At 39.0% G+C, this 24307-nt stretch overlaps 1 protein-coding gene across 1 annotated transcript; it reads left to right on the forward strand.

Annotated features, from left to right (window-relative positions):
• Positions 1-318: 318 nt before the first annotated feature.
• slc6a3 (solute carrier family 6 member 3) lies at positions 319-23271 on the forward strand. Its single transcript, XM_088084043.1, has 16 exons — positions 319-580; positions 1411-1576; positions 2068-2278; positions 3262-3393; positions 7391-7607; positions 9433-9571; positions 9895-10029; positions 11642-11745; positions 12589-12713; positions 13799-13911; positions 14191-14319; positions 14604-14703; positions 16828-16928; positions 17907-18074; positions 18264-18335; positions 20125-23271. The coding sequence occupies exons 2-16, from the start codon at positions 1520-1522 to the stop codon at positions 20146-20148; spliced, it is 1827 nt and encodes a 608-aa protein (XP_087940169.1). The 5' UTR covers positions 319-580; positions 1411-1519; the 3' UTR covers positions 20149-23271.
• The last annotated feature ends 1036 nt before the right edge of the window (positions 23272-24307 follow it).

A 24307-nucleotide genomic window follows, 5' to 3' on the forward strand; every position in this document is an offset into this window, starting at 1 on the left:
ATTTGTATACAACTTAGAAAAAAAGCATCATGGTCAGGTCGCTGATATTTCAAATATTACACTTGCAAGGAGTCTCGCTGTATCTGGGTGGTCATGTTTGAATATATTTCATTATAGATTTACTTCATCCAGAAAAATGCTTAAATCAGGTGAGGAAAAAATGCAGTGATGGGAAAGAGAGGAGGAGGAACAGACGAGGCTCGGGTGAGGAGGGAGGGAGGAGAGTGACGGCGATGGGGGGGGGTGATTGATTCTCATACAAGAGTGGTATCGCAGACAGATCTCCATAGCAGACCACAGGGTACTCTGGGCTCTGTGTGAGACTCTCACTGGAGGGCTTTCTACAACTCCTCATAGATCACCAGTTCCTGTTTTTTTTTCTGTCTTACTTTATCTCTCACCATTTTTTTCTTTCAGTTTCCCGAAACAATTTTGCCTCAGTCTGGTTGTAACTTGTCAAGGACGGTCTGCGTAAATATGGTCAGCACCAGTTTGCAGCGCACTGAACAACATCAGCACAACTGGGATTAAATTGCCCAAATTGACAACTGGAGGAGCTTTAACCTGTCATATTTCAAAGGTGAGTGTTTCATATCTGAGAAAACATTTTTATCTTCTCTAGTATTTTTTGTTATGTAGCACTTGGCTTTAACCTATAGTGTTATCTCTTGTCTTATGATGACAGGAAAATTACAGAATAAATTGTAATCGGGCAACATATTAAGCAAATCAGTTGAGTAATAAAGGTTAAAGTTATGTTGAAATTGTTCATATCATCCTTGCAAGAGCAGATGGCTATTCAGATTTCTGCAACAAATTTAAGACTTCATTGAAAAAAACTCCCAAAAAAACATGTTATCACAAAAATGCATTTTTTCCCCCTCTGTTATATATTTTTAAAACATTTAATTCTGATCACTTTCTGAAAAGGGTCCAATACTATCAGTTTTGTGAAAAGTTCAGAACAAAAATTTGGCAAAATCCGGTGGAAAACGTGGTGATGAGACAGGGTTAGTAGACGCTGGACAAATCTGTGAGCAAAATGGCGATCAACAAGTGTGAATTGAAAGGAGCACACTGTGATGGCCTGATGGAGACTGTTACCCTCAGCCTGGAGCCCACTCTCTCCACTCATCACTCTCCTCTTGCTCTTATGTTTCATTTAACAACTACATCTTGAGATGAATTAATATATTTAATGACCCATACTCCTTGTGCAGTTATCTCCCATATAGTCTGCTTAACATGTTGATTTTATCAGGCTTTTTTTATTTATTTTAATTACAGCTTTTAGTGCTGAATCTCTCCATATTTGTTGTGTTAAACCCCATTAAGTCTCAGTGTGTTTGCAATGAAGGTCCAATTTCCCAATCACAGACTAATAAAATTCCACCATATGTTTTTCTCCAGACACCTCAGCAGCACCTACCGTCCTTCCTCCTCCTCTGCAACCACTGGCATTTCATTGCCGAAGGCTGTGCACCCCTCCGTGCTGACAGAGAGAGTCCCTGTTGGCCTCATGTCCTCAGTTGCAGCTCTGGAAAAACCCACCTCCAACACCATGGGCCCCAAAGAGGTCAGTGCAGATGTGACACACGCAGTGGATTAATAGCATGCAATTCAGTCTGATTAAGAAAACTTAATTGAATCACAGCATGGGGTTAGTGTCTTAATTAAGTGCATTTCTCTCTGATTTGGTCTGTCTGAGTCAATTCATGCAGGCCAAAAAAGCATTGGGTGGGAAAAAGAGAATCATAACGCTAAAGAAAATTCCAATTTCCTGGAGGCTAAAATGGACTTAATGACTTCTTGAGTAGAATTTTTACCATTTACTACAGAATATAAAGCCTTTGCTGCTGCATGAACAATTGATGAAATGAAGGTGGTTTTTATCTTCTGTAAGGTGTGGAAAGTGAGAGAATAATAAAATGATGGTGAGACTTGGGTTATTTAATGACTCTTCTAGTGACTAGTGACTAATCACTAATCACAAGTCATTAAATAACCCAAGTTTTCAGAACCTTTGCATCCAATTGATTATTAACTCTATGACCTCTAACTTTTTAGGTGGAGCTGATCCTTGTGAAGGAGCAGAATGGGGTTCAGTTCACCTCGACCACCATAGTGGCTCCCACTCCTCCTCAGACTAACCCCAGTGGGGAGGAGGAAAGGGAGACCTGGGGAAAGAAAATCGACTTCCTCCTGTCTGTGATCGGATTCGCCGTTGACCTCGCCAACGTCTGGAGATTTCCCTACCTCTGCTATAAGAATGGAGGAGGTGAGATGGATTTAAGCAGTGAGGGGAGGAGACTAATGTTTGCTAAAGAGGGTGGACAGAGAAGGTAGAAAGGAAGGGGAGGAAGGATTATGTAAGTTTAAGATTGTTCTCCTCTCCTACAAGAGTCGTGAAGGAAGAAAGTGAAGGGTTGAGGGTGGAGTGTTTGTGCATGGTTGTTTTGAAAGGAAAGACAGGAAAAAAAGTAAAACATTGGAAAAAGGAGAGAGGAAGGTGGAATTTATTCACATACGCTTACATGCTGTATAGTCTCAGCTGCATGTTTATGTGCATGCACTGTATTTACACATGTACGCAGGTGTGTGTGAGTTCCTTGTGCTCACTGGTTGTTGTTGAGATGTTTTTTTTTCAACCCCTTCACAGAGATCAAAATAGGGGAAAAACCACCACAGCTGCTCTGAATAGATTAGCTCTAACAATCACTGCCACTAATTATGGCTGTTTAACATAGAGCTTTCTCCCCTTTTAAAAGCTTTAAATGATACTGTAGCCTGAGTCCAGGCTGACTATATGCCCCTATATTTCCCCAAATCCCATATGTTGTCATTTAGGGAAAAACATTACTTTAATTTGGGGCTAATAACCCACAATATTATTTTTATTATTTTGGGGGCATTTTGTATGCTTATAGTAATAGTATAGTATACAGTAAATTAAAGAAGAGAGAAATGTGAAATGACATGTAACAAAGGTTCCTGGTTGGATGCAAACGAGGGGAATTTTGGGTCATGGACGGCTTTAACCCCTGAGCCACCAAGGAGCTCTAAATCTATATTATTTTTAAGATAGTAGATCACAATATCCCCAGTTCTGTCACTGTATTAATGCTATGTAATCCAATAATTTGTGGAAATATCTCCATAAACCCTGCAAAGGCTGCTATACCTCATCTAAAAAAGGACCTGTTCTATTCACTACATTGCATCTACAGATTCAGTTTTACTTGTGTGTCTGTGTGTGTGCAGGTGCGTTCTTGGTGCCCTACCTGTTCTTCATGGTGATAGCAGGCATGCCTCTCTTCTACATGGAGCTTGCTCTGGGACAGTATAACAGAGAGGGGGCGGCAGGCGTGTGGAAGATTTGTCCCATATTCAAAGGTAGGAAGGACACATTCTTCCACAGTCATGAAATTTCTGGAAAGTGTATTAAATTCGAAAAAAGAACTGTTTTCCAGGGCTGGAAATGGTTTGGAATTATTAGAATCTTTTAGAAAAGTTTTGAATATACATTTTTGGCTTTTTAAAAAAATATAATAATAAAAATCCCTAAATATGTACAATGTTAAATTAAAATTTGTTCTTTTGTTGCCAATTTCCAATTATGTGCTGAGTTACTGTTGCAATGTCACCAGTATCACATAATATACATGGACAAGACCAGCGCCGGTGTCGTTGCCATGGCCAAACCCCTTTTTTGGGGATAAAGAAAACAGATGAAAAGTTGTTGTGTAGTTGTTTAACAAAGGCTTTCACTCTGAGATTTGAGGAACATAATATACATGAATATTCAGTGTCAGTGTGGAAAATTACTAAATGATGCTCGTGACAGTTACTACTGATGGATCGTTAACATTAGTGAGTGGCTGCTGTTCTTTTAGTCATACAGAACAGCAGCATCAGACTGGTGTCTCCAACTAAATCTCAGCTGAGATCAAATAGTTGGCCAACAACAGGTTGGTTATTTACACACAACACAACACAGACTAACGATACTTGGTGATTCAATCAAATGTACATAGTTTATTTAATCACCAGGTATTATGATCCAAACAGATATCTATGAAATATCCACCCATTGTGTTGGGTCGTTGATTCACTTGGAGAGGGGAAGACAGACAGGACTTGACGCAGATCGACGTCAATTTATTGAGGTATTACGACTGCTCAGGTACAAGCAAGGTTACAAAACAATTATTTGACATGTCTACAAAACAAACGTTTGTTTAACAAGAAGTAAATCAAATGTGCCAAAATTATAATCCAAAACATGTCAAATTGCATTACCATCTACAGGAACTTTGGTTTTCTATTCCCCAAAAATGGGCACAGCTTTGGCATTTTGCTAAGTACCCACAAGTGGCAGAGCAAATAAAGTTATTTAGTGCTTTGGCACAAGATAGTTTTAAATAATGTATGGTTGTGTTGCTATATAGTCCTACTCATTTTAAACTACTTAACAGAAGCCATGACAATGTTATAAATTGTGGAAAGTTCTGAAAAGTTTTGAAAGTTTGGTAAAACTGTGTGGGAACCTTGACATATATAGACTGACACATGCCCACGCTGGGCGGACGTACACATGCCAATTCTTGACCAGGAGTGCCCCACATATATTTGAAATCTGTCTGTCATGGTATGTAATGCCTGTCTGTCTGTCTGATGATAGACCTCTAATATCTACATGTCTTTCTATCTGCTTGTCTGCCCACATTGCCTGTCTGTCCACATGCCAGTCTCTTTTGTCTGCTCATCTCCCGTGTTGAGCAGGGCGACAGGCATTGTTTATCCTCCCCAGAACATCAGGTTCTGTTGGCACTCAGATGGAAAGCAAATGAAAATTGGGCTTTTAGACTCTTGTCCTGATTGTCCAAATTCTTCTGTCAGACACTCTCTTGGGGTACTTTTCAACACATCGATAAGCAAAGCGCAGTTTAGGAAAATGGCATCCAAACGTACACTAATGGAGAAACAAATATTAGGAGCAATTCACGTTTCAGAACAAAGTTATTGGTTGAAAATTACACTTAACTTGGTTCAACTTTTTATTCTCTATACACAGTTTACAAGCTGTGACTGTGTGTATTCATCTATTTCTGTATCTGTATATCCTGCTCTGGTAAAGTTATAGTCTCAGTTAAATCCATATTTAACACCTCACGATGAATCTAAAGATGAAACATAAGTGCAACCTCAAATACCATTATTACCCACAAACCAGCTGTCACTTCACAGCATGATCCTGTACTGCAGTGTTTTGTTAGATCATGTCCCTGCTGGTGTGAAGGTGGTCCACAGTGTGGACTGTACTGTGCTCCTTCGTGGTGTTTCTGTTTCTCTCTCTCTGTGTGTGTGTGTGTGTGTGTGCGTGCGTGCGCGTGTCTGTGTGTGTGTGTGTGTGTGTGTGTGTGTGTGTGTGTGTGTGTGTGTGCGTGCGTGCGTGCGTGCGTGCGTGCGTGTGCGTGTGCGTTTGTCTCCGAGCGTGTGCCTCCTGTGTGAGAACATGTGCCGTCTGTCAGGGACCACACTGAGTAGGTTGACGTTCTAATCACACGCTTCACTCTCTCTCTGTCTCTCAGCGGGGGGATAACAGTAATTATTCAAATACACACACACACACACACACACACACACACACACACACACACACATGCCCATATCGACAGTAATTATTCTGATCAACAAGCTAGTTTCCTCCTCAGGATCAATGCATTTGAAGAAAATGACTGAGAAAGGCAGACTGGAGAGAGAGAGATGGCACATGGCCGCATGTGGCGCTAATAAGAGGCATCGCTCGCTGAACAAATATCACATCCACATCACAAAAGGAATCAATAAGGCACACTTGTGGTCATGGTTCTCAGAAAAGGTTAACAATTAGATTCAGTCTTAGAAGAGTGGACTCGTTTTGGATTTACAGAAAGGGTAGATGTGTTGATAATTAAGGCATAAAGAGGCAATCTTTGGAAGTTTCTGTGAGACTGCGGGCATGTTACAATGCTACTGTCCCCATACTGAGCAAAAGATTTTGTGCTTTCTAGTGTGTGCTCTGGTGGTGGAGTCTGTCAGGAAGTAGTCACTGTTCAATACAGCAATGCCTAAGATTTAATCTTGTGTGGAATCTATCACTTTTTTGACTTGCAAATGTTTCTTCACGTCTAAATACCAAAACAAACAAACAAAAAAACTCTCAAAACTTGATTAACTAGCACTTCCTACATCAAAGATTTGTAATTGGGTTCACTGCATGATGAAACCATACATTACGCTAAAGCTGTATGTGTGAAAAGGTGAAAGGTATCATCCAAGTGTAGTCAAGTGTAACATATGGTTGTTTTAGCAAGAAGGCACATTACTTCCTGATCAGCTTACATAAAATAAAAAAGACATACAACACTAATTTGTATACTATTTTGATTGTGTTTTATATGTGCATCCTCTCACCTTTACATCCTCAGTGGTGAAAGGAGTTTTCAGGTCTTTTTCTTAAAAATACCACTATAGCAATATATGAATACTTCATTTCAAGTAAAGTCCTGCAATAAAATACTACTTGAGTAAAAGTGCAGAGGTATTATTAGCTTAGTGTACTCAAAGTATCAAAAGTAATGACACTAGTTCTGTAGAAAAATGAAACCTCTGTGACAAGTGGTGTAGTGTAGCCCTCTTTTTCTGTCCGTTTGCAGTATACTCACCTATCAGCCAAAACGCCTGGTGACCTGTCTACTTAGTAGTAGGCCCACTTCGGCTACTATCACTGCACTGCCAATGGCAGATTTGTCATTATATATATTACATAATTAGTGTTGATGATGTATCAGTGTGCAAGCAGCTGTTTACTATTGTAGCTGGCCACGGTTTATCTATTTTTACCACTTTGCATTCAAGTACGTGAAATGAAAGAGGAAAAATTTCATTTGTATGTATATTCTTGACTTTTCTTTTCTTTTCCGATTTATGTGAAATAATGGAAAATTTTACCCCATTGGACCTCAAACAGTTATCTAAATGTAGCTGTCTGCAAAGTTAACAGCTTTTTGGGGGTGTTTTTTGTGCCACCATTTGAACAATAAAAGTAGAAAGATGTTAGACAATGCGGAGAGGGATGTAACCTGGCCTTTTTTGTAAGGGATTGTAAGACAAGAAGGTTGGAAATTGTTGGTTCAGGTTTAAGCAATGCGTTGTATCTCATAAGCTTATCATATGTTTATCTGAAAACTAATAGTAGTAGTAGTACTATGTAATTGAGGAAAAGTACATGTTGGATTCCACCCAGGTGTCCATTTTAGTATCTCAGGTGCTAATATGTGCAGTAAGCATATCTGTGTTTCTGTCTTTTATGGCTATAAATATTGATTCATTTGTTTCCTTCTGACAGGTGTAGGCTTCACAGTGATCCTCATCTCCCTCTACGTTGGTTTCTACTACAATGTCATCATCTCCTGGGCGCTGTTCTACCTCTTCTCCTCGTTCACCGGCGAGCTGCCGTGGGTCCACTGCAACAACACTTGGAACAGTCCCAACTGCTCTGACTGGGCCGACAACAGCTCAGTCAGTGACATTTACAAGGCCACCCCTGCTCAGGAGTACTTTGAGTGAGTTGGGCTAAGGCTTAAACATTTATTTATCATATTTGTTTAGTATCGTTAGTTGTAATTTAGGAAATGCAGTTCGACAGATTTGTAGCAGCTAATTGTAGGGGGTCATGTGAATTTTGGGACCTAAAAGTTGGGTGATGAAAAAGAAAAGTTTGAGAAACCCCGCCATAATGGTTCTACAACAATGTGACTGTTTTGATAAATGGAACTGCCTTTCACTTGTATTAAGGTAACTTTAAGAATATATGTTTTAATAAGAAGACTTTGCAAAACTTTATGCTCATGCCTTCAAGTTAAATCTGTAATTTTCTACTGTAAATTCTCTGTCTTTTCTTGAGGTGTTTGAACTAGCAGCAAACATGAAACTTCTAAATCAGTGGAGCCAAACATACTTTGTCAAACTAAAATATTGGTGCAAAGCTTTACTGTATATCACCCACACATTTCCACTGCAGGAAGTGCGCATGAAAGCGCAGTACTGGCGTGTAATGACATGGAGGTGGCTGGGCACTCAATCTACAGAAGAACGGAAGTTACTGCAATTACTATTGGCCCTACACCTAGATTTAGTAATGTCTTATATAAATATATATCTATGGACACTTATGAGATAATTAAATGTTCAAAAATGAACATCAATATTTCTTTCCTCAAAATGGATCCAGAGTTTGTCTGCATTGAGCCGATGCCGCCTCCCACACTGTGAAGCTGACCAGGTGTCTTGTATTCCAACAAGTGAGGGGTTGTTCTGTTGTGACAGATGAGACATTTGATCCATGCTCGTTGAAATGGCAGTGTGCTATTGACACAGAACCACCTGCAGACAATTTGACCACAGCGGTTGATCTTATTCAGTCTCAACTGTTGGGCTTTCTCTGAAATTATCCGAATCAAGGCGTCAACAATGTCCAGTCTTTCAGGTGACACGTTATTCAACTGTATAGAATATAATAAGAAGGTACACTTTTAAATCTGCTACCTTTTATTGCCAGCTCGGTTTTCCTGTCTTGGCAAGGCTCTCATGATTTGTGAGACCTTTTTGATTTGCTAAAATGCAAAATTGTGTGCAACAGATGCTCCAACACATCATGGAGCATCCATCTTGCCAGTTTGCCATAGGGTCTTACATGTCACCTGTCACTGATGAACCCCCAGGTTCCAACAGCTTCCAACAAGGCCAGCCTTTGATTGTTAGGCCAATTTTATGCAGGATATCAAGATCCAGGTGTATAGCTCAACTGATGTTGTGAATAATAATGTAGGGAAACTACACTTACTATTTCATGTTCCTACTATGGTACCTTTTGTAGCCATGGGAAATATCCACCATCCCTCCGATTGCTGTCCACACATTGGGTTAAAGAGCCCTGAACTCTGGAGCACACTGTCCTGTAATTGCCTCAGAGATAATGCATGTGTGATGATGAACTGTATGCCCTCTCATGAATATATGGAAGAAGGGGGACAACATGACATGGGGTGAAATTTGGGATGCCAGTTAGGGTTTGGCCGGGCGTTACATTCAGTGTCAACAATCAGTATCAGTGAAACATGTGAAGTCATAATTCAGCAGTGAAATGTATTATCTTAGTTCCATTTCTTAAACATTTTTCATATTCCAGGGAGAAGACACTCAAGCCAAAAGTGGGGGTTTTACTTCCTCTTTAATTTAATTAATGTGTTTTGGAGCCAGTAGTGACCGAATTTGGATGAGCCGTGGAGGCTGATATATTACAGTCCCTCTTATTTTTTTTTTTTTGTAAACTGTAAATGAAGACTTAGGACTGGTCTTGGCTATTACTAGATTATTTTCTTTCCCTAGACGAGGGGTGCTCCACATCCAGGACAGTAATGGTATTGGTGATCTGGGTCGTCCGCGCTGGCAGCTGACTTCCTGTCTCGCTGTGGTGATTGTTCTGCTATACTTCAGTCTCTGGAAGGGAGTCAAGACCTCTGGAAAGGTGAGTGCAGGCACAGTGGCCATGTTTCTTTATGTGAAAACCACAAAAGTACTATAATTATCCAAGAGTGGCTCAATTTTAAGCTTTGGAATCACCTTAAAGAAAAGGAAATCCTGTGCCCTCTAGTTCCGTTTAAATCCACCAAGCAGTTTAAGATCATATTTTGTGTGTATATAAATGTATGCGTACATTTTCACTTTCTTGGATGCATGCATATGTTTAGATCTGACTCTGTGCGTGTGTGTCTTCTTTCTCTGTGTAAACGTGCGGTTGTTCTGTTTGTGTGTGTCTGTGTGTGTGTGTACCTCGTGCGACCCTTTCAGGTTGTGTGGATCACAGCGACAATGCCCTATGTGGTCTTGACTGTGCTGCTGCTCCGTGGAGTCACTCTGCCCGGAGCCATCGATGGCATTAAGGCCTACCTCTCCGTGGACTTCCTGAGACTCTGTGACGCCAAGGTGAGTGTTGACCGGAGAGAAGGTGAGAGTAGTGGGGGATCAGGAGAAGAAGAAACAGAGGCACTGGGAGGCAACTGTGGCTGAAAGACACATTAAAGGAATGCGCAGACAAGTTTCATTAAAATATTTTACTAACATTAAAGCAATTTGTGAAGAAATCTCCAGAAGTGGGTTTACTCTAAAAAGATTTGGCTTGTTTCTTGTAGCACATCTAGTCAAATAGAATAGAGTCAACCTCATATGTTACATAATACAAATATAGATATACGACAAAGTCACTATAATGCTAATGTGCTAAGCTAGACATACAATGGCTATAAGTACATCACAGCATGCATGTACATCACAGACCAGTAACAACAGCAATAGAAAGCAAGCATATAGTGTAGGTTAATATTATGTCATTACAAATGCATATTCAAGTGGGATAGAATATATTTTACAGTAATGCTTTGTGTAAATTCCCTTCAACTATTTAGAGTGGCATTATTAATCCAAAGTACAGGTACAGTTTGAACTAACTTTTGCATTTACACGTGAAACTTTTTGAAGGAATGGAAATGGTCTTCACTGTGAGCTGACAACAACCTGTGTTCAGGATTTTGCTACCAACAAAGAGTTGCTGCTAAGGAAGAGCTAAAATCATACCGATGTTGTTTTCAGTGTTGATTGTGCAGAAGGTGTTTGATGATTACATGCTCAGGAAAAATATGTACCCCTCAAAGCCATAGCCATGAAACGTTGGGGGATGATATATCTGCCGGGGGATCCTAACCCACAGCAGTTGAGTAACAGCTTCTGGCACTTCGACAAAACACAAACAAAACACTGTAGCACTGGATCTGGTAGTCATAATAATGGCCATTTGTTAATTTTATTTATGTCCATAATTACATTTGTTAGTGATTGTTTTTTGTTTTTTAAAGTGCATCGTTAGCCTGTTGAAGCATACATTGCATATATAGTAAAGATAATGAAGTGTAGAAAAGTTATGCCCAGACAACACACAACAAAGCCACAGACAGCACAAACTGCACATCACTTCTCTGGCAAAACGAAACATCTTTGATTTAGATCTAAGGGGTTGAATGACAAAAGCTTGAATGTTTAACTATTCCTGTGAACTCAACTTACACAACTGTTGTGTTAATGCATCAAATCTGAGAGATGTTAACGGTCCGTCTCCTCTAATTGTGTGCTTCAGACTAAAGATTCAGAATTTCAAGTATTGATAGAGAGGCATTTCCTGAAGCCTTAAAAACAACTGAGATTGTTTGTCTAAACGGTTTCTAATATGTTCCCTGTGTGTCAAAGCTGCTATCACAGCGCTGAGGAGCTCAATAAGTAAGCACACTGGACTTAAGGGCTCAGTTATGGAGACTGAGAGAGAAAGAAGGAGAGAGATAGAGAGATGCATGGCAGCAATTGGAGAATTAGATTAGATAGATTCATGGAGCAGTAATTTGCAAAATTACCCCCCGTATTCACTAGCGTCTTTCATCTACTGCCGTTGAATGAGTTTCCTGCAATTATCCCTAATAATGGCTTTTTTCCTCTCCTGTGCCTTTTGTTTGCCGCTTCACACAAGTGTGCTTGTTCTGTCGCTCCCCAGGTCTGGATCGAGGCAGCGACACAGATCTGTTTCTCTCTGGGAGTTGGGTTTGGTGTGCTAATTGCCTTTTCCAGCTACAACAAATTCAGCAACAACTGTTACAGGTAAAGACATACAAGGGGAGGAAAGAGTGGATTCACGGAGACACACATACACACACACACACACACACACACACACACACACAGACATACACACAGACATACACACGCATACACATGCATACACAACATAAGCAGGTGAATTACAATAACCTTTGAAGCTCCTTGAAACCTGCTATGTCTTTGACACCATGCTGTGCAACAGACAGCCCTAACACCAATCAAAACTGTCGCCCTCTTTGAAAATCATCAGCGTCCCACAGGAGGCTTTTATCCGCTTTTTTTCCCTTTTTAATGTTTCTAATAACTGACACATGACACCATCCACCTTGAGGATTCCTCCTTGAGCATAACACTAGATCACTGAAAATATATTTCAGCTAAAAGCAAAAAATAATCCAACCTTAAAAGTAATAAGGGATTGCACATTTCCTATAATGTAATATTCCTAGAGCTTTCCCCAATTCTTATTTAATGGTGAACAACTCATTTATTTGTTGAATTTCTCTTCTCACTTTATCATTTCTGCCATTGAAGGAGGTATTTCCCAACAGAAGGCAGGAGGTTGACCTGCCAGTCTGTCACATAATAGGCAAATTACTGACTACCTGACTAATCCATAAAATCTATTAAGGGTATTAAAAACTATTCTGTGACCCAGACTCCTTCCAATGTTCTCGTCATTTAAAAGCCAAGAGAAAACAGGCCTTAAACCATCCATGACACACTCTTCAATCGACTGACTGGTCAGTTATGCTGATATTGACTGTTTGCTGATGATTGATTGATGAACTGTTTAATGCCTTTTCTTTTTTTTTTTTCTCTTATTTGATTTTATTGATCCAGAGACGCCATCATCACCAGCTCCATCAATTCTTTAACCAGTTTCTTCTCCGGCTTTGTGGTTTTCTCCTTCCTCGGGTACCTGTCCCAGAAGCACAGTGTAGACCTGGACAAAGTTGCCAGAGACGGTATGGTATTATGTGTCTGTATTTGCAATGTGGTTTTTATATATAATATATTTATATACAATATTTGGAGGTAGGCACCATCATCAAGTTTGGGCTTTTCCTCCAGCTTTCAAAAATGTATGATGAGAAAGAACACAATTTAAAAAGATATTTTAGCACGTCAGCTCTACCAGATAAAGTTTAACAGAACACACTGAGCATTTCAGGAAAAATATCATATTTCCATGAGCACATTTATAGAAGCCATGTCCCATAGGGGTGGGGGGAGGGAATCAATACACCATAGTATCGCAATATTTTTTGCTTGGTAATATTGTATTGATTTAAAGACACAGACTATCATTTTTTTCATTCAGAAATTGTAATATTACAAGTTCAAATTAAATTTTTAGTAGCATACTAAAACAATAAAATAAATTGCTTTTTCAGTCAGCTAGATACATTTTGCTGCACCTTAAAATGAAATTAACTGAGATAAACAGACTGAAAAAATTATCTTACTACATAAAACAACAAAGTTTGCCTTTGGGGACACAATTTGCGGTACAAAAAGGGTGCTAAATTGAAATATATAATAACGTATATTATCACAATACTTTGCATATCACAACACGTTTAAAATCACAGTGATGTTGTGTCATGTGTCACAATGATATCGTATCATTGGGCCTCTGGTGATTCCCACCTGTAATATTCCATGGCATTTGTTGTTGCACTTTGTACATTTGACTCAGAGCCTAACCTACTGTTGTAGGTTCTCATCACATCTTAGTAATGTGGTGTGTGTGAAATAAGAGAATGGAGGGTTTATATTATGATATATATATATATTCCACAGCAGGCTTTTGACATCATTCTGCGATGGGTGCTATTAAATGACACTGCAAATTTAATCATTTTGCATAAACTCTTCTTCTAATATACCATTCTTTTTTCACGTGATCTTTTACAGCATGTTTTTATAACTCTTTAACCATGTATTTTGCTCTTTTGCCTTCTTTTCTTTAATGTCTTCTTTTCTCACACAGTTTGTGAGCTTATGCGCTGTTTTTTTACTCTCCTTGTTTGAATGTTTTTTTCTATAGGTGCTGGTTTGGTGTTTGTCATTTACCCAGAGGCCATTGCAACATTACCGGGATCATCAGTGTGGGCAGTTATTTTCTTTATCATGCTGCTGACACTGGGCATCGACAGTGCTGTGAGTGCACGCGCCCACACACACACACGCACACACACAGTTGTTTCAATTAAGTGACGTGCCTTTTCCTTACTTTTGACATAAATTCTCAAATTAGCTAGGGTGTTTATGGGTATTGTAGTCCATATACTATATTTTCATGGTAATAGGGTAAAATGTGAAACGGACAATTTCCATTTGTAATATTTATGTTTTGGAGTGTCATTGTAGCAATTATGCAATACAAAAGTGAGATATGTTCAGAGTTTTGCTGACTTTGTTTTTTGTCTTCTGTTTTAGATGGGTGGGATGGAATCGGTGATCACAGGGCTGATTGATGAGTTTAAATTCCTCCACAAGCACAGGGAGCTGTTCACTCTTTTCATTGTTGTTGCCACCTTCCTCATGTCCCTCTTCTGTGTTACAAATGTGAGTAATGTACCGGGCAAACACACAGTTCCATACAAACACTTTCCACAAACTATAGCTGTAAACTGTCCCTCTTATCAAATGATAATAAGTATCTGCAAATGCCATGAACTGAACTATCAGATTTTTTTCTGCTTGTTTTTATTGTGGCCTGTATTTAAATATTATTATATTAACACAATTTATACATTCATCTTATTGACTCTCTCGCTCTCTCTCTCTCTCTCTCTCTCTCTCTCTCTCTCTCTCTCTCTCTCTCTCTCTCTCTCTCTCTCTCTCTCAAGGGTGGGATGTATGTCTTCACTCTACTGGACCACTTTGCCGCAGGAACATCGATTCTCTTTGGAGTGCTTATTGAAGCCATTGGCATCGCATGGTTTTATGGTGAGAAAGATAGACAGGAGGGGAAAAAAAAACAAAAAACCAGATGATTCGTGTCTTCATGGTCGCCAAAGCTGATGCTATATTAAGAGTTTGATGAGAAATCTCTAGGTAGAGCTGTGCTGTGCCACAATGCAACATAGTTCTATTAGATGTAAGGATACTGCAGCTATAAGGGCTGTTCTCATTAACGGTTTCAGCCTCCTCAGTCTCTGTGCATGTGTTGTTAAGGTACAAAGGATAAACTGCAGCTGTGGTGCTCAAAAGAGCTTGGTGAGGTTAAATGGCCCGTGTTTTGAAAACTGCCGGTGTTACCTCTGTACGCTGCAGTAGTGAGCCGCCACATGAAGAAAACTGCACCTGAGGAACACGCAATTCATGGAGTCAAGGAGTCAGCTGTCTAATAGCTGGGTTGTAGATTGTTGTGGATGGCGAATGGTGGTGACCTCAAAGTCAGTTACTCTCCAGATGTCTAAATTATATTGACACTTGATTTTGCACAATTTTGTCATCATTCCTACAATGCTATATGTTTTAGAATCTATCCTTCCTCCTCGACACAGAATCACTATTAATTACTGGTTATCTCTACAGGAGACACAAGAGTTTTCTCAAGTGAATTACATGCCTCCACAGTGATTATTCATGTATATGCACTTTCTTAACATGACATGAAAGAAATACTTCAGTTGTGTAAGAGTAAAAACCTCTTAATACTATGTGTTAGGGCCTCAGAAATAAATTCTTAATGTGCTGATGGTTTTGGAAATAATTACAGTAGAGTTAGCCATTTGGGTTCTTCTTTACTGTTTCATTTGTATATTAATAGCTGAAGACCAACTGCTTCACGATAGATTATTACCTTTGCACATATTTTCACATGCTGCATCACAAGCTGAAAACAAGAAAATTTGGCTTTTCTTAGAGTGTGAAACCCCCCGTCATGAAACTCCAGCAGGCACAAAATATTATAAAAAACAATCTAAAGGCCAGGAAAAATGGTTGACCTGAACTTCCGTATTGAGTTTCTTGTCTCATATCTACTGAATCTGACTGTGGAGGGATCCATAAAGGGCTAAATACTAAGCAGGCCCCAGGCGGTGGGGTCAGCATATTGCCCCACTTTGGTGGGTCCTGACCTTGGCAAGCCAGATAAATCAAGCCTTAGGCTTCAGTGGGCCTTTTTTCCCATCCTCATAACTGCTGACAGGAACCCTTGACCCCTGGCCGCTGTGGTCTTTCGTTCTGCTGTCCACTACGTAAGTGCATTTAGCTGTGCTGAATACCTGGTCGTCAGTCTGGATATAGTCCTCTGCACTGAGAGATGCCTTCAGGCAGAGCGAAAAAAAAGCACAGCCAGGTTTATGAGAAAAAGAAAGTCATGATCAAGTTAACATGGTGCAAAAGCTTATCACAGTTGGCTTTGGGGAGCGATTTTACTCACTGCAAATGGTTAAATTGTGAATAGTAGCTTTCAACCTATTGTATCATGGGTTTCTATATGGCCAATTTTTGATTTAAACTTTTGAGTAAGGACGAAATGCACTGACCAACCACAACATTTTAAAACACTGACAAATGAAGTAAATAACATTGATAATTTCATTACAATTCAATGTTCTGCTGGGAAACCCCGGGTGCTGGCATTCACGTGGAAGCCACCTGACGTGCTGCACCAACCCAAACACTGTTGCAGTCCAAAGTACAACCCTTAATGGCAACAGGGCTCTCTTATGGCAGTGGCACCTCCCAGCAGGACAACACCACACCACAAACACTGCTCAGAAATGGCCGAAGGAATGCTCAAGGAGAGCTCAGGGCATCAACCTGGCCTCCATCAGAGAGTGCATTTGCCTTGAGGGGTTACTTAGTATGGAACAGTGTTCTGGTAGGTGGAGCATGTCTGGTGGCATCCACATGAACACCAGTTCACCAGTTTTCCAGCAGAGCATTGAATTGGAGCAAGATGATCAACGTTATTGGCCTTATCTGTCAGTGGTGTAAATGTTTTGGCTGATCAGTATATAGATGCACCAACTGCCTTGATAATATGGTGATATATAATTTTAGCAAAGGCTGTATTTAACCATGTCTTGAAATAATATCAGGTATTTCCATGTGTTTCAGGAGTGGACAGATTCAGTGATGACATTGAGGAGATGATTGGCCAGCGACCAGGCAGGTACTGGAGGTTGTGCTGGAAATTTGTCAGCCCCTGCTTCCTCCTGGTGAGTCTGTGCACAGACTTATTGTACATTGGAGCCAAACCAAGGCAAGTTGAAATAGTTTAACCTCACTAATATGATTTTGGCTCATGCACACCATATTTGCCGTGATGGCCCAAGGACAGAGGGTTGTTGTATGGTTTAAAGCCCTCTAAGACAAATTGTGATTTTTGATATGGGCTTTATGAATGAAATTGACTTGAATTGACTTGACTTGGAGAAGAAACAGCTAAAAAAAAACAAAAATTTTTTTCACCATGACTCCAGTCTCCATTGTAATTACTTTTACTTTTTTTTTAACTTTTAGACTGACAAATGTATAAAGTCATTTTTTTACTTACAGTATATCCAACAGTTTGCCAATCCAGTGGTAACAGAAGAAAGATCAAACACACCAGCCCAGATTGGGTTTTTTTCCTCCACACCTTTTTCTGGTCTGTACACATTAGCAGTTATATCTTTGGTATAAAAGACAGCATATCATAAGGATCAGCTGCAACCAGTACCTGAAATGCTTTGGCCAAACAAAAAAAAGTATTTGGAAAAAATACTCAGAATTAGAATTAGAATCCTCTTTATTGTCAAGTAAGTTTTCACATACAAGGAACTTGCTGTGGCGTATTGGTGCCTTACAGTACTTATAGTAAGTAAAAATGAAAGCATTCAGTCAGATTCTTGTTTTTGCATATTTGTGTGATGTATTTCTCTGGGGGACTGAGAAGTGTGATTTAATGATATTTGGAATACATCTTGGCATTCAACACACCCACCACTTCTTACTATGCACTGTGGATGACTTTATTGGTTTGCCAACAGAAATATTGATACTGCTTTTAGCGGTAGTTGAATATTTCTCCTCCTGTATCAGAAAATACATTAGACTGCTGAGATAATTCGCTTTAAGAGGACCTGGAATGAACAGTGTATCTCTTGAAATGATGGTTTCTAAACTATTAAGTTTTTTTTTTTTTTCCACCACAGGTTGTCGTGGTGGTGAGCTTTGCCACATTCAACCCTCCAAACTACGGCACATACATGTTTCCTCCCTGGGCTAACATGGTGGGGTGGTGTCTGGCCATTTCCTCTATGTCCATGGTGCCCCTCTATGCCATCTACAAACTCTGTACTCTGCCTGGAAAGTTTTGTGATGTAAGTAATAACTTTGGCAAAAAATGGAGTGAGAGGAAATTGGTTATTAGAATTTCTAGTATAAATGTTAATGGTTCATCTTTAGTCAGCTTTGCCTTGATGGAGATCTTTCATTATATTGTAAGTATTCTCTGAAATATTTAATTTAGAACTTAAATAAATATTTCTTCTGCCTTTCCTCTGAAACAGAGACTGGCTTATGCTATCAACCCAGAGACAGAGCATCACTTGGTAGACAATGGGGAGGTTCGGCAGTTCACAGTAAGTACTGACTTAATTATTAAGTATTTTTATTGTATCTAAAGAATAGTTTGTCGCTGTTGCTGAAACCTCACGTCTGCAGGTTTTGGACAGATATTTTGCCTATTTCCATTAAAGCTGGAGTGCGGGACTTTTATATATAAAGAAGCATTCGTAACAATCAAGCTCTTAACAAACAAATTTGCACAATGCTATTTAAGCCTGTTGCCACCAGGGAGTGGCGGAGCGGTATGAAGTATACCGGAGTTGTGGTATCTGGTGTCCCAGGCGCTTGCGCACCAGAGGTGATGGGTTTTATGTTAACCAGCCTGAGCTAATGGGGGGCAGGAAGAGGGAAAAGAACACATGCCACGTCCTATTTTCCTCTGAAGTTGGCGGTCAGAGCTGGGACTGATGTCACACCCATTTTGATCATGTTCTAGTACAACAACAAGGAAAACCAAGATGTATCTTGCAATACCAGTTCCAGCCATGTTAGTAAATGTTAGCGATTCCAGTTGATAACAACACATTAAGCTGTATTTTGCGCATATAAACACTGTAGCCACATGTCCACAGATAGAAGCTGGACAAGACTGCGTGTATGACTGTCTCAATGACACACGCATTAAAGACAAAAATGCTAATAAACAGTATATTACTACAGTCTGCGCAGAGCAAAAATTTGAGGCCTGTGGCTGGTGAGCAGTAGCACACCAGCAGGCATATGCAGGAGTTGTATGAAGTACGAGCGCTGCTGCGCATCGACATAGCCTTAATTTGTCATTTTTATCTCCACTACCCATACCTACCTTAATTACTAACATTGCATTGTTATAGTTTAGTTTAAAAGATAAACAGACCTACCGATCACAACACAACAGAGTGACATTACAAAAATGTAACACATAGCTTCAATACTTTATTACAGAAATTGTTCCCCCAAAAATAAGAAGTCTAACAGTAAATATAAAATTTATAAAAATAAGAGTCAAATAAATAAATAAATGAGCCTGTGTGAAAAAAACAAACATTTTTAACAGTTTTATAAATTTGTTTGAATGCAAAATTAGTAAGGCTAGACACTACTCTGGCACATTACTGTATCTCAGGTTTAAGACTGAATTGCACCTATAAACAAAAATTCAGTTTATATGTCAAACTGACAGATGTCACTTGGGGTGGCCAAAAAGATGTCAGGGGTGGCTTGTGCCAGCCCGGGCCAGTCCTTAGACATGTCCCTGCTGGTGACGTTCCTCTGACAATCCAAGTTAGAAATATGACTTCCTGGGGCATTCCTGTTGAAATTCCCCGCCGCAAACTCGGATATTCCAACCTCCTAGTGCACATCGAGGGCACCAACAGTGAACGAGCAGCAGCTAGGAGTATAGCAGATGCTATGGCGTAAAAGCATCCAAGAAGGGTGTCTGGAGTTGATGCTCCGGGTGAAATAGAAACGTGGCACTCAGAGGAAGCCTTAAAGGCAAATAAAGAAAGCGATCAATGGTTAGGAAGACTACAGATCACCACTGGTTTAGCTTTAAGGCTACATTTCTGGCAATGATGATAACCTTGTGTGATGACTCCATCACTTGGCCTTTTCTCTCCTCCTGCCCTGATTTGCATGGGATGACTTGAAGAGAGAGCTCCTGGGGGTGGTCCAGGCATATGACACAGGCATGCATTGATAGTTTGTGTAATTACTCTCACTGCCGGGTGGGGGGGGGGGGAAAAAGTTCTGCACTGCGGATTTAAGTAGTAGAATGATATTTTGCGTTATTTCATGGGCATATTTTCATTTTTCCCACAGCTGCATCACTGGTTGGTGGTCTGAAAAGCACTGAGAGATAAAGAGAGTGAACGTGTGTGTGTGTGTGTGTGTGAGAGAGAGAGAGGGGGAGAGAAAGAGAGTATGGGCACTGGATGGATGAATGCATGTACAGCAAAGGTCTGAAGAACTAGGAAGAAGTAACTCACGGCCATTTAAATCGATCACGGTGGTAGTGAAGGTTCGAGCAGTTTCGAAGTGCAGACACAAAAAACCCATAGACATTGTAATGTGCTTTAATTTCAACAGTGGATGTGTGAAGCTGTGCATTGACCCTCTCCAATATTGTGTTGAAACTGGTGGATGGGATTCAGTCAAACATGTGACGTGGTGTTCAGACTGCTTCTTCCATAAATACAGAACTCTTCCTGACGTAAATTAGAATTATATTTCTTTGAGGCAAGAACAACAAAAAGATTTAAAGATTTGTTTGTGTTTATAAGGTGAAGTTGTCGAGCTATTTTCGTATGGCAGTATTTGTTTTTTTAAGATAATTTGTATTTATTCTGTATCTACTTTTTAATTTGTCATTCCGTATGAAAACACACAAACAACATAATAAACATTTTTGGCAGTCAGATTTAATGACTGCCACATATTTTACTGAATCCCACTTGTTTATTATATTTTTTTATTTGCTTGCTCTCCTTTAAGACTGTTACATTTTTCACAGTTATACAAAAAAGCACCTACTTTCGTTTACAGCAAAACTATTTATACATATTTATATAATCGTAAAACAGATTTATCAATAGGCAAAAACAAGACATCATCTGAAAGTAAATAAAAACTAAAATGGTTTCTAAATAAATGTTACATAAGCTGTCTCACTGAGCAGATTCCAATGTTTTCATTAAAAATAAATCCCCACTCACAAATCAATAGTATTGATTATTTGAAAATGAAAGTTGCTTCCTCTCACCATGTTCCTGCTTTTAGTAATGTTGGATGTACCAACAAAACACAATCTGACCCGTAGTGCCATTGATGTGTGTTGCTGAGTGCTGGTATATGAAAACACTGTTGTGCCATCACATGGTTAAATACATTCTAAAAATAATATTATTAATAATTAAACCTAAACTTTCTGTAATCAGACTTAAATCAGTTTAAACAGCTACTTTGAAGCCATATCAGTCTAATAAGTGAACAAACACTCCGTTCTAAACTTGTAAACTACAAAGTTGTTTTTACTGACACAAAAGCATCATCCTTCATACTGCTGATTTAATCAACCAAAGACGAAAATAATGTTCTTTCTTTTAATCAATAGACCACTTGATTGTTAACATCATTGTATCGGGTCAATCCCTTTTCCCCATTATAACAAATATGTGCTAATGCACATTTCATTTTTGTTCAAGGGGGAACACCACCTAAATTAAGACATACAGTATGTTATTTCCGTTGCAGAGGAAAGTTTGATATTTGTGGACATGAGCTACTCTCAAAGCCAGAAATCAGAGAAATAAGTCTCTAACTTGTGATGTCAGGGAATAAAATCTGGCATTGCTCCATAGAAAATAAATAAGAATGTGATTTTGTGGACCCACTGACTGATTTTCTTTATTATACCATCATTAGCTTTATTCTACTGTGTTTTCAGCTCTGAAACAGCAAATACTATATAAAGTGAATTACAATATTTGCTGGCAATAACTTTTGAGTAGAAACGTCCAGTCCAGTCATGTTTATAAAATCAAATGGCATCAGTTTTTAGCCACCTAAAATATGCCAGCCTAAAAAATTTGATATTACTTTAAGTGTGTGCTATATTTACAATACTTTTACCACTTTACCTTGGTGTCAGATAGCCCCTGTTGACAGGGAACTGAAGTTGAAATCTCAGAGCCACCAGACTGAAATTATTTTTTGTTAATGGATAATAATAATGGATAATAATTTTACTTCTGAAACACACGAGTTGCTGGTCTCACGTTGCCTCGATTGGTTAGTGTGTAAATGCTAAAGTGGTGAAAAATATTTATGAAAAATGTAAATTTCTTTAATTTGCAAACAAACGTTTTGCTTCAGATTGACATTGACCAGCTTCAGTGTTGCTAGATTTGGTTTATGAGAGATGCTTCCAAAGCCACACAATCCATAAAATAATCACAGCAGAAACATAAGTTTGGAAGGGTAACGGTTGCAGTTACAGCTGAAAATATTTTTGCCAATTTTACTTATCTCCACAGCCAAAATCACTTCCCGGTGTTCTAAATGGAAGTGATCATTTTTGTTTCTGTGACATGTATTTGTTATAAAGTCTATACTAAGAACATTCCCCTGGATGCTCAGTGTCATCCATAACATCTTTCTGCTTCTATAGAGCAGTTTCAGACTTCATACCCGATGACATCACAAATTTGTGTGTTACCTCTCTAGATTTTGGATTTTGAGAGAGTTGTTTGTGTTTACTAATATTTATGGACTGTCTCAGACCACTGGAATAAAATGTGTGTTTTTTGAAAATGGGTGTAGTTTCCCTTTAATTGAACATTAGCTGTGTGATTTTATCCCCACAAAACTTCCTGTGGTGATTTAAAAGCTATGACTGTCACATTTCCAGAAAGCATAAAGCTTTAATTTTACAACTTACAGAATCTTATTAAGTGTTTCAAGACTGTTTAAAAAGCTGCTTTTTATTGAACTGCAAATGAATAGTGTGTACTGTAATATATGAAGTAATTTAAGTTATATATCTGTGTAAGTAAATGTAATGTAGAGGGGCTTGTATCGTATTGTACTGTATTATATTGAATAACAAGACCACCAAGATTATATACTGTAAATATATGGATTATTGCTTTGTTACTGTGAAGTTGATAAATATTAAGAATCTGGCGAATTTAAATCTTATTCGAGTACGAATCTTAAGAAGTATGTGGCAAACCCATATAAACTTCCTTCTCATAAACTTTTTCTGTCAAATTTGAGACCATGAAAGATTTTTTTCAAACTAGTCAGCAATGGCTTGTTGTCACTTTGTGGTACGTGTAACTGATCACTGAAGGGTTAAATATGTCCCAAATTGTATGCCTGTGCTGCTGTACTGTGCCTTGTGGTGTTTCTGACTGTATGACTTTGTTTTGTACTGTCAAATAAAGTATCATTAATTAAATTATTACATTTAAGATGTTAAAGAAAAGCATTTTCCTTTATTTTATGATGTCATTAAATTAACATTCACAGTTGGCTTTCTTTAGAAGCTGAACAACTATACTCAAAAGTCTCGAAATATCTCCGTCAACATGCAAATACGACCCAAAACACTGGGACACTCCAGACATTCAAAAGTTTTCCTTCCTTTCCTCATCAACAATAATTTCACAGAGAAAAGTGTTCTACCATCTGCTGGTTTGACTGTGCCTGATCCAAAACTGTAGTTTCAAGTGAATTTTAAATCACAGACGCTGAGGTGGAGCAAAAACATTGGGTGCAGCAGTTTCCTCTGCTGACCATGAAGTTCTGCAGAGATACTAAGTCTAACTGTAAATTAGTTATTAGACCAAGCAGTGCTAACAAAACATCAGCAAACTTGTGTTTTGTCATCACACAAAGCAACAATGGATGTGCACAAATTGAGGATATGAGGTCCTCATTTCCAAACACTCTGTTTTAGGGCTGATAACCACTGTTATGCTCAGTGTTGGAAATATACAGACACACACACTGAACCTTTTGTCTGTGATTTTGTTCATGTCCTCCATATTTGCGCATGTTTTCTGAGAGCTTATGGATAGGAATAAAATGGAGCAGTACCACCGGAGATCAGATGGCCAGTGTTCTAGCGAGAAGCAACAGTATAGGACAGCTACCACATTTTAAAAAATCGTGGAACGTAAGGACTTAGTAATCTAGTGAAAAGGATTATCCTGCCGCATGTTGTGATGAATTTAATGGCCTCACAGACCACCACAACCTACAATGACGCTTCCGTTAAACTTCAGACTCTGCTCTCTAGGGCCATCTACTGGCTGTATCGATACTACAGTATCAAAATGGACACAAGGAAGTATGAGAGCAGTGATGTTTACAATGTTTGAAATGCACACATCTATTTTCAAATGTAAAGGTGGTATAAATTAGCCTTTACGTGTCCAGACAGATAACCGCAAGCAGGGTTTTGGAATTTCTGCATCATATAAAAATTCCCCATTTTAGT

The sequence above is a fragment of the Plectropomus leopardus genome, chromosome 11 (genome assembly GCF_026936395.1).
Source record: "Plectropomus leopardus strain MGB_pleo_1.0 chromosome 11, ASM2693639v1, whole genome shotgun sequence".
Lineage (NCBI taxonomy): Eukaryota > Metazoa > Chordata > Actinopteri > Perciformes > Serranidae > Plectropomus > Plectropomus leopardus.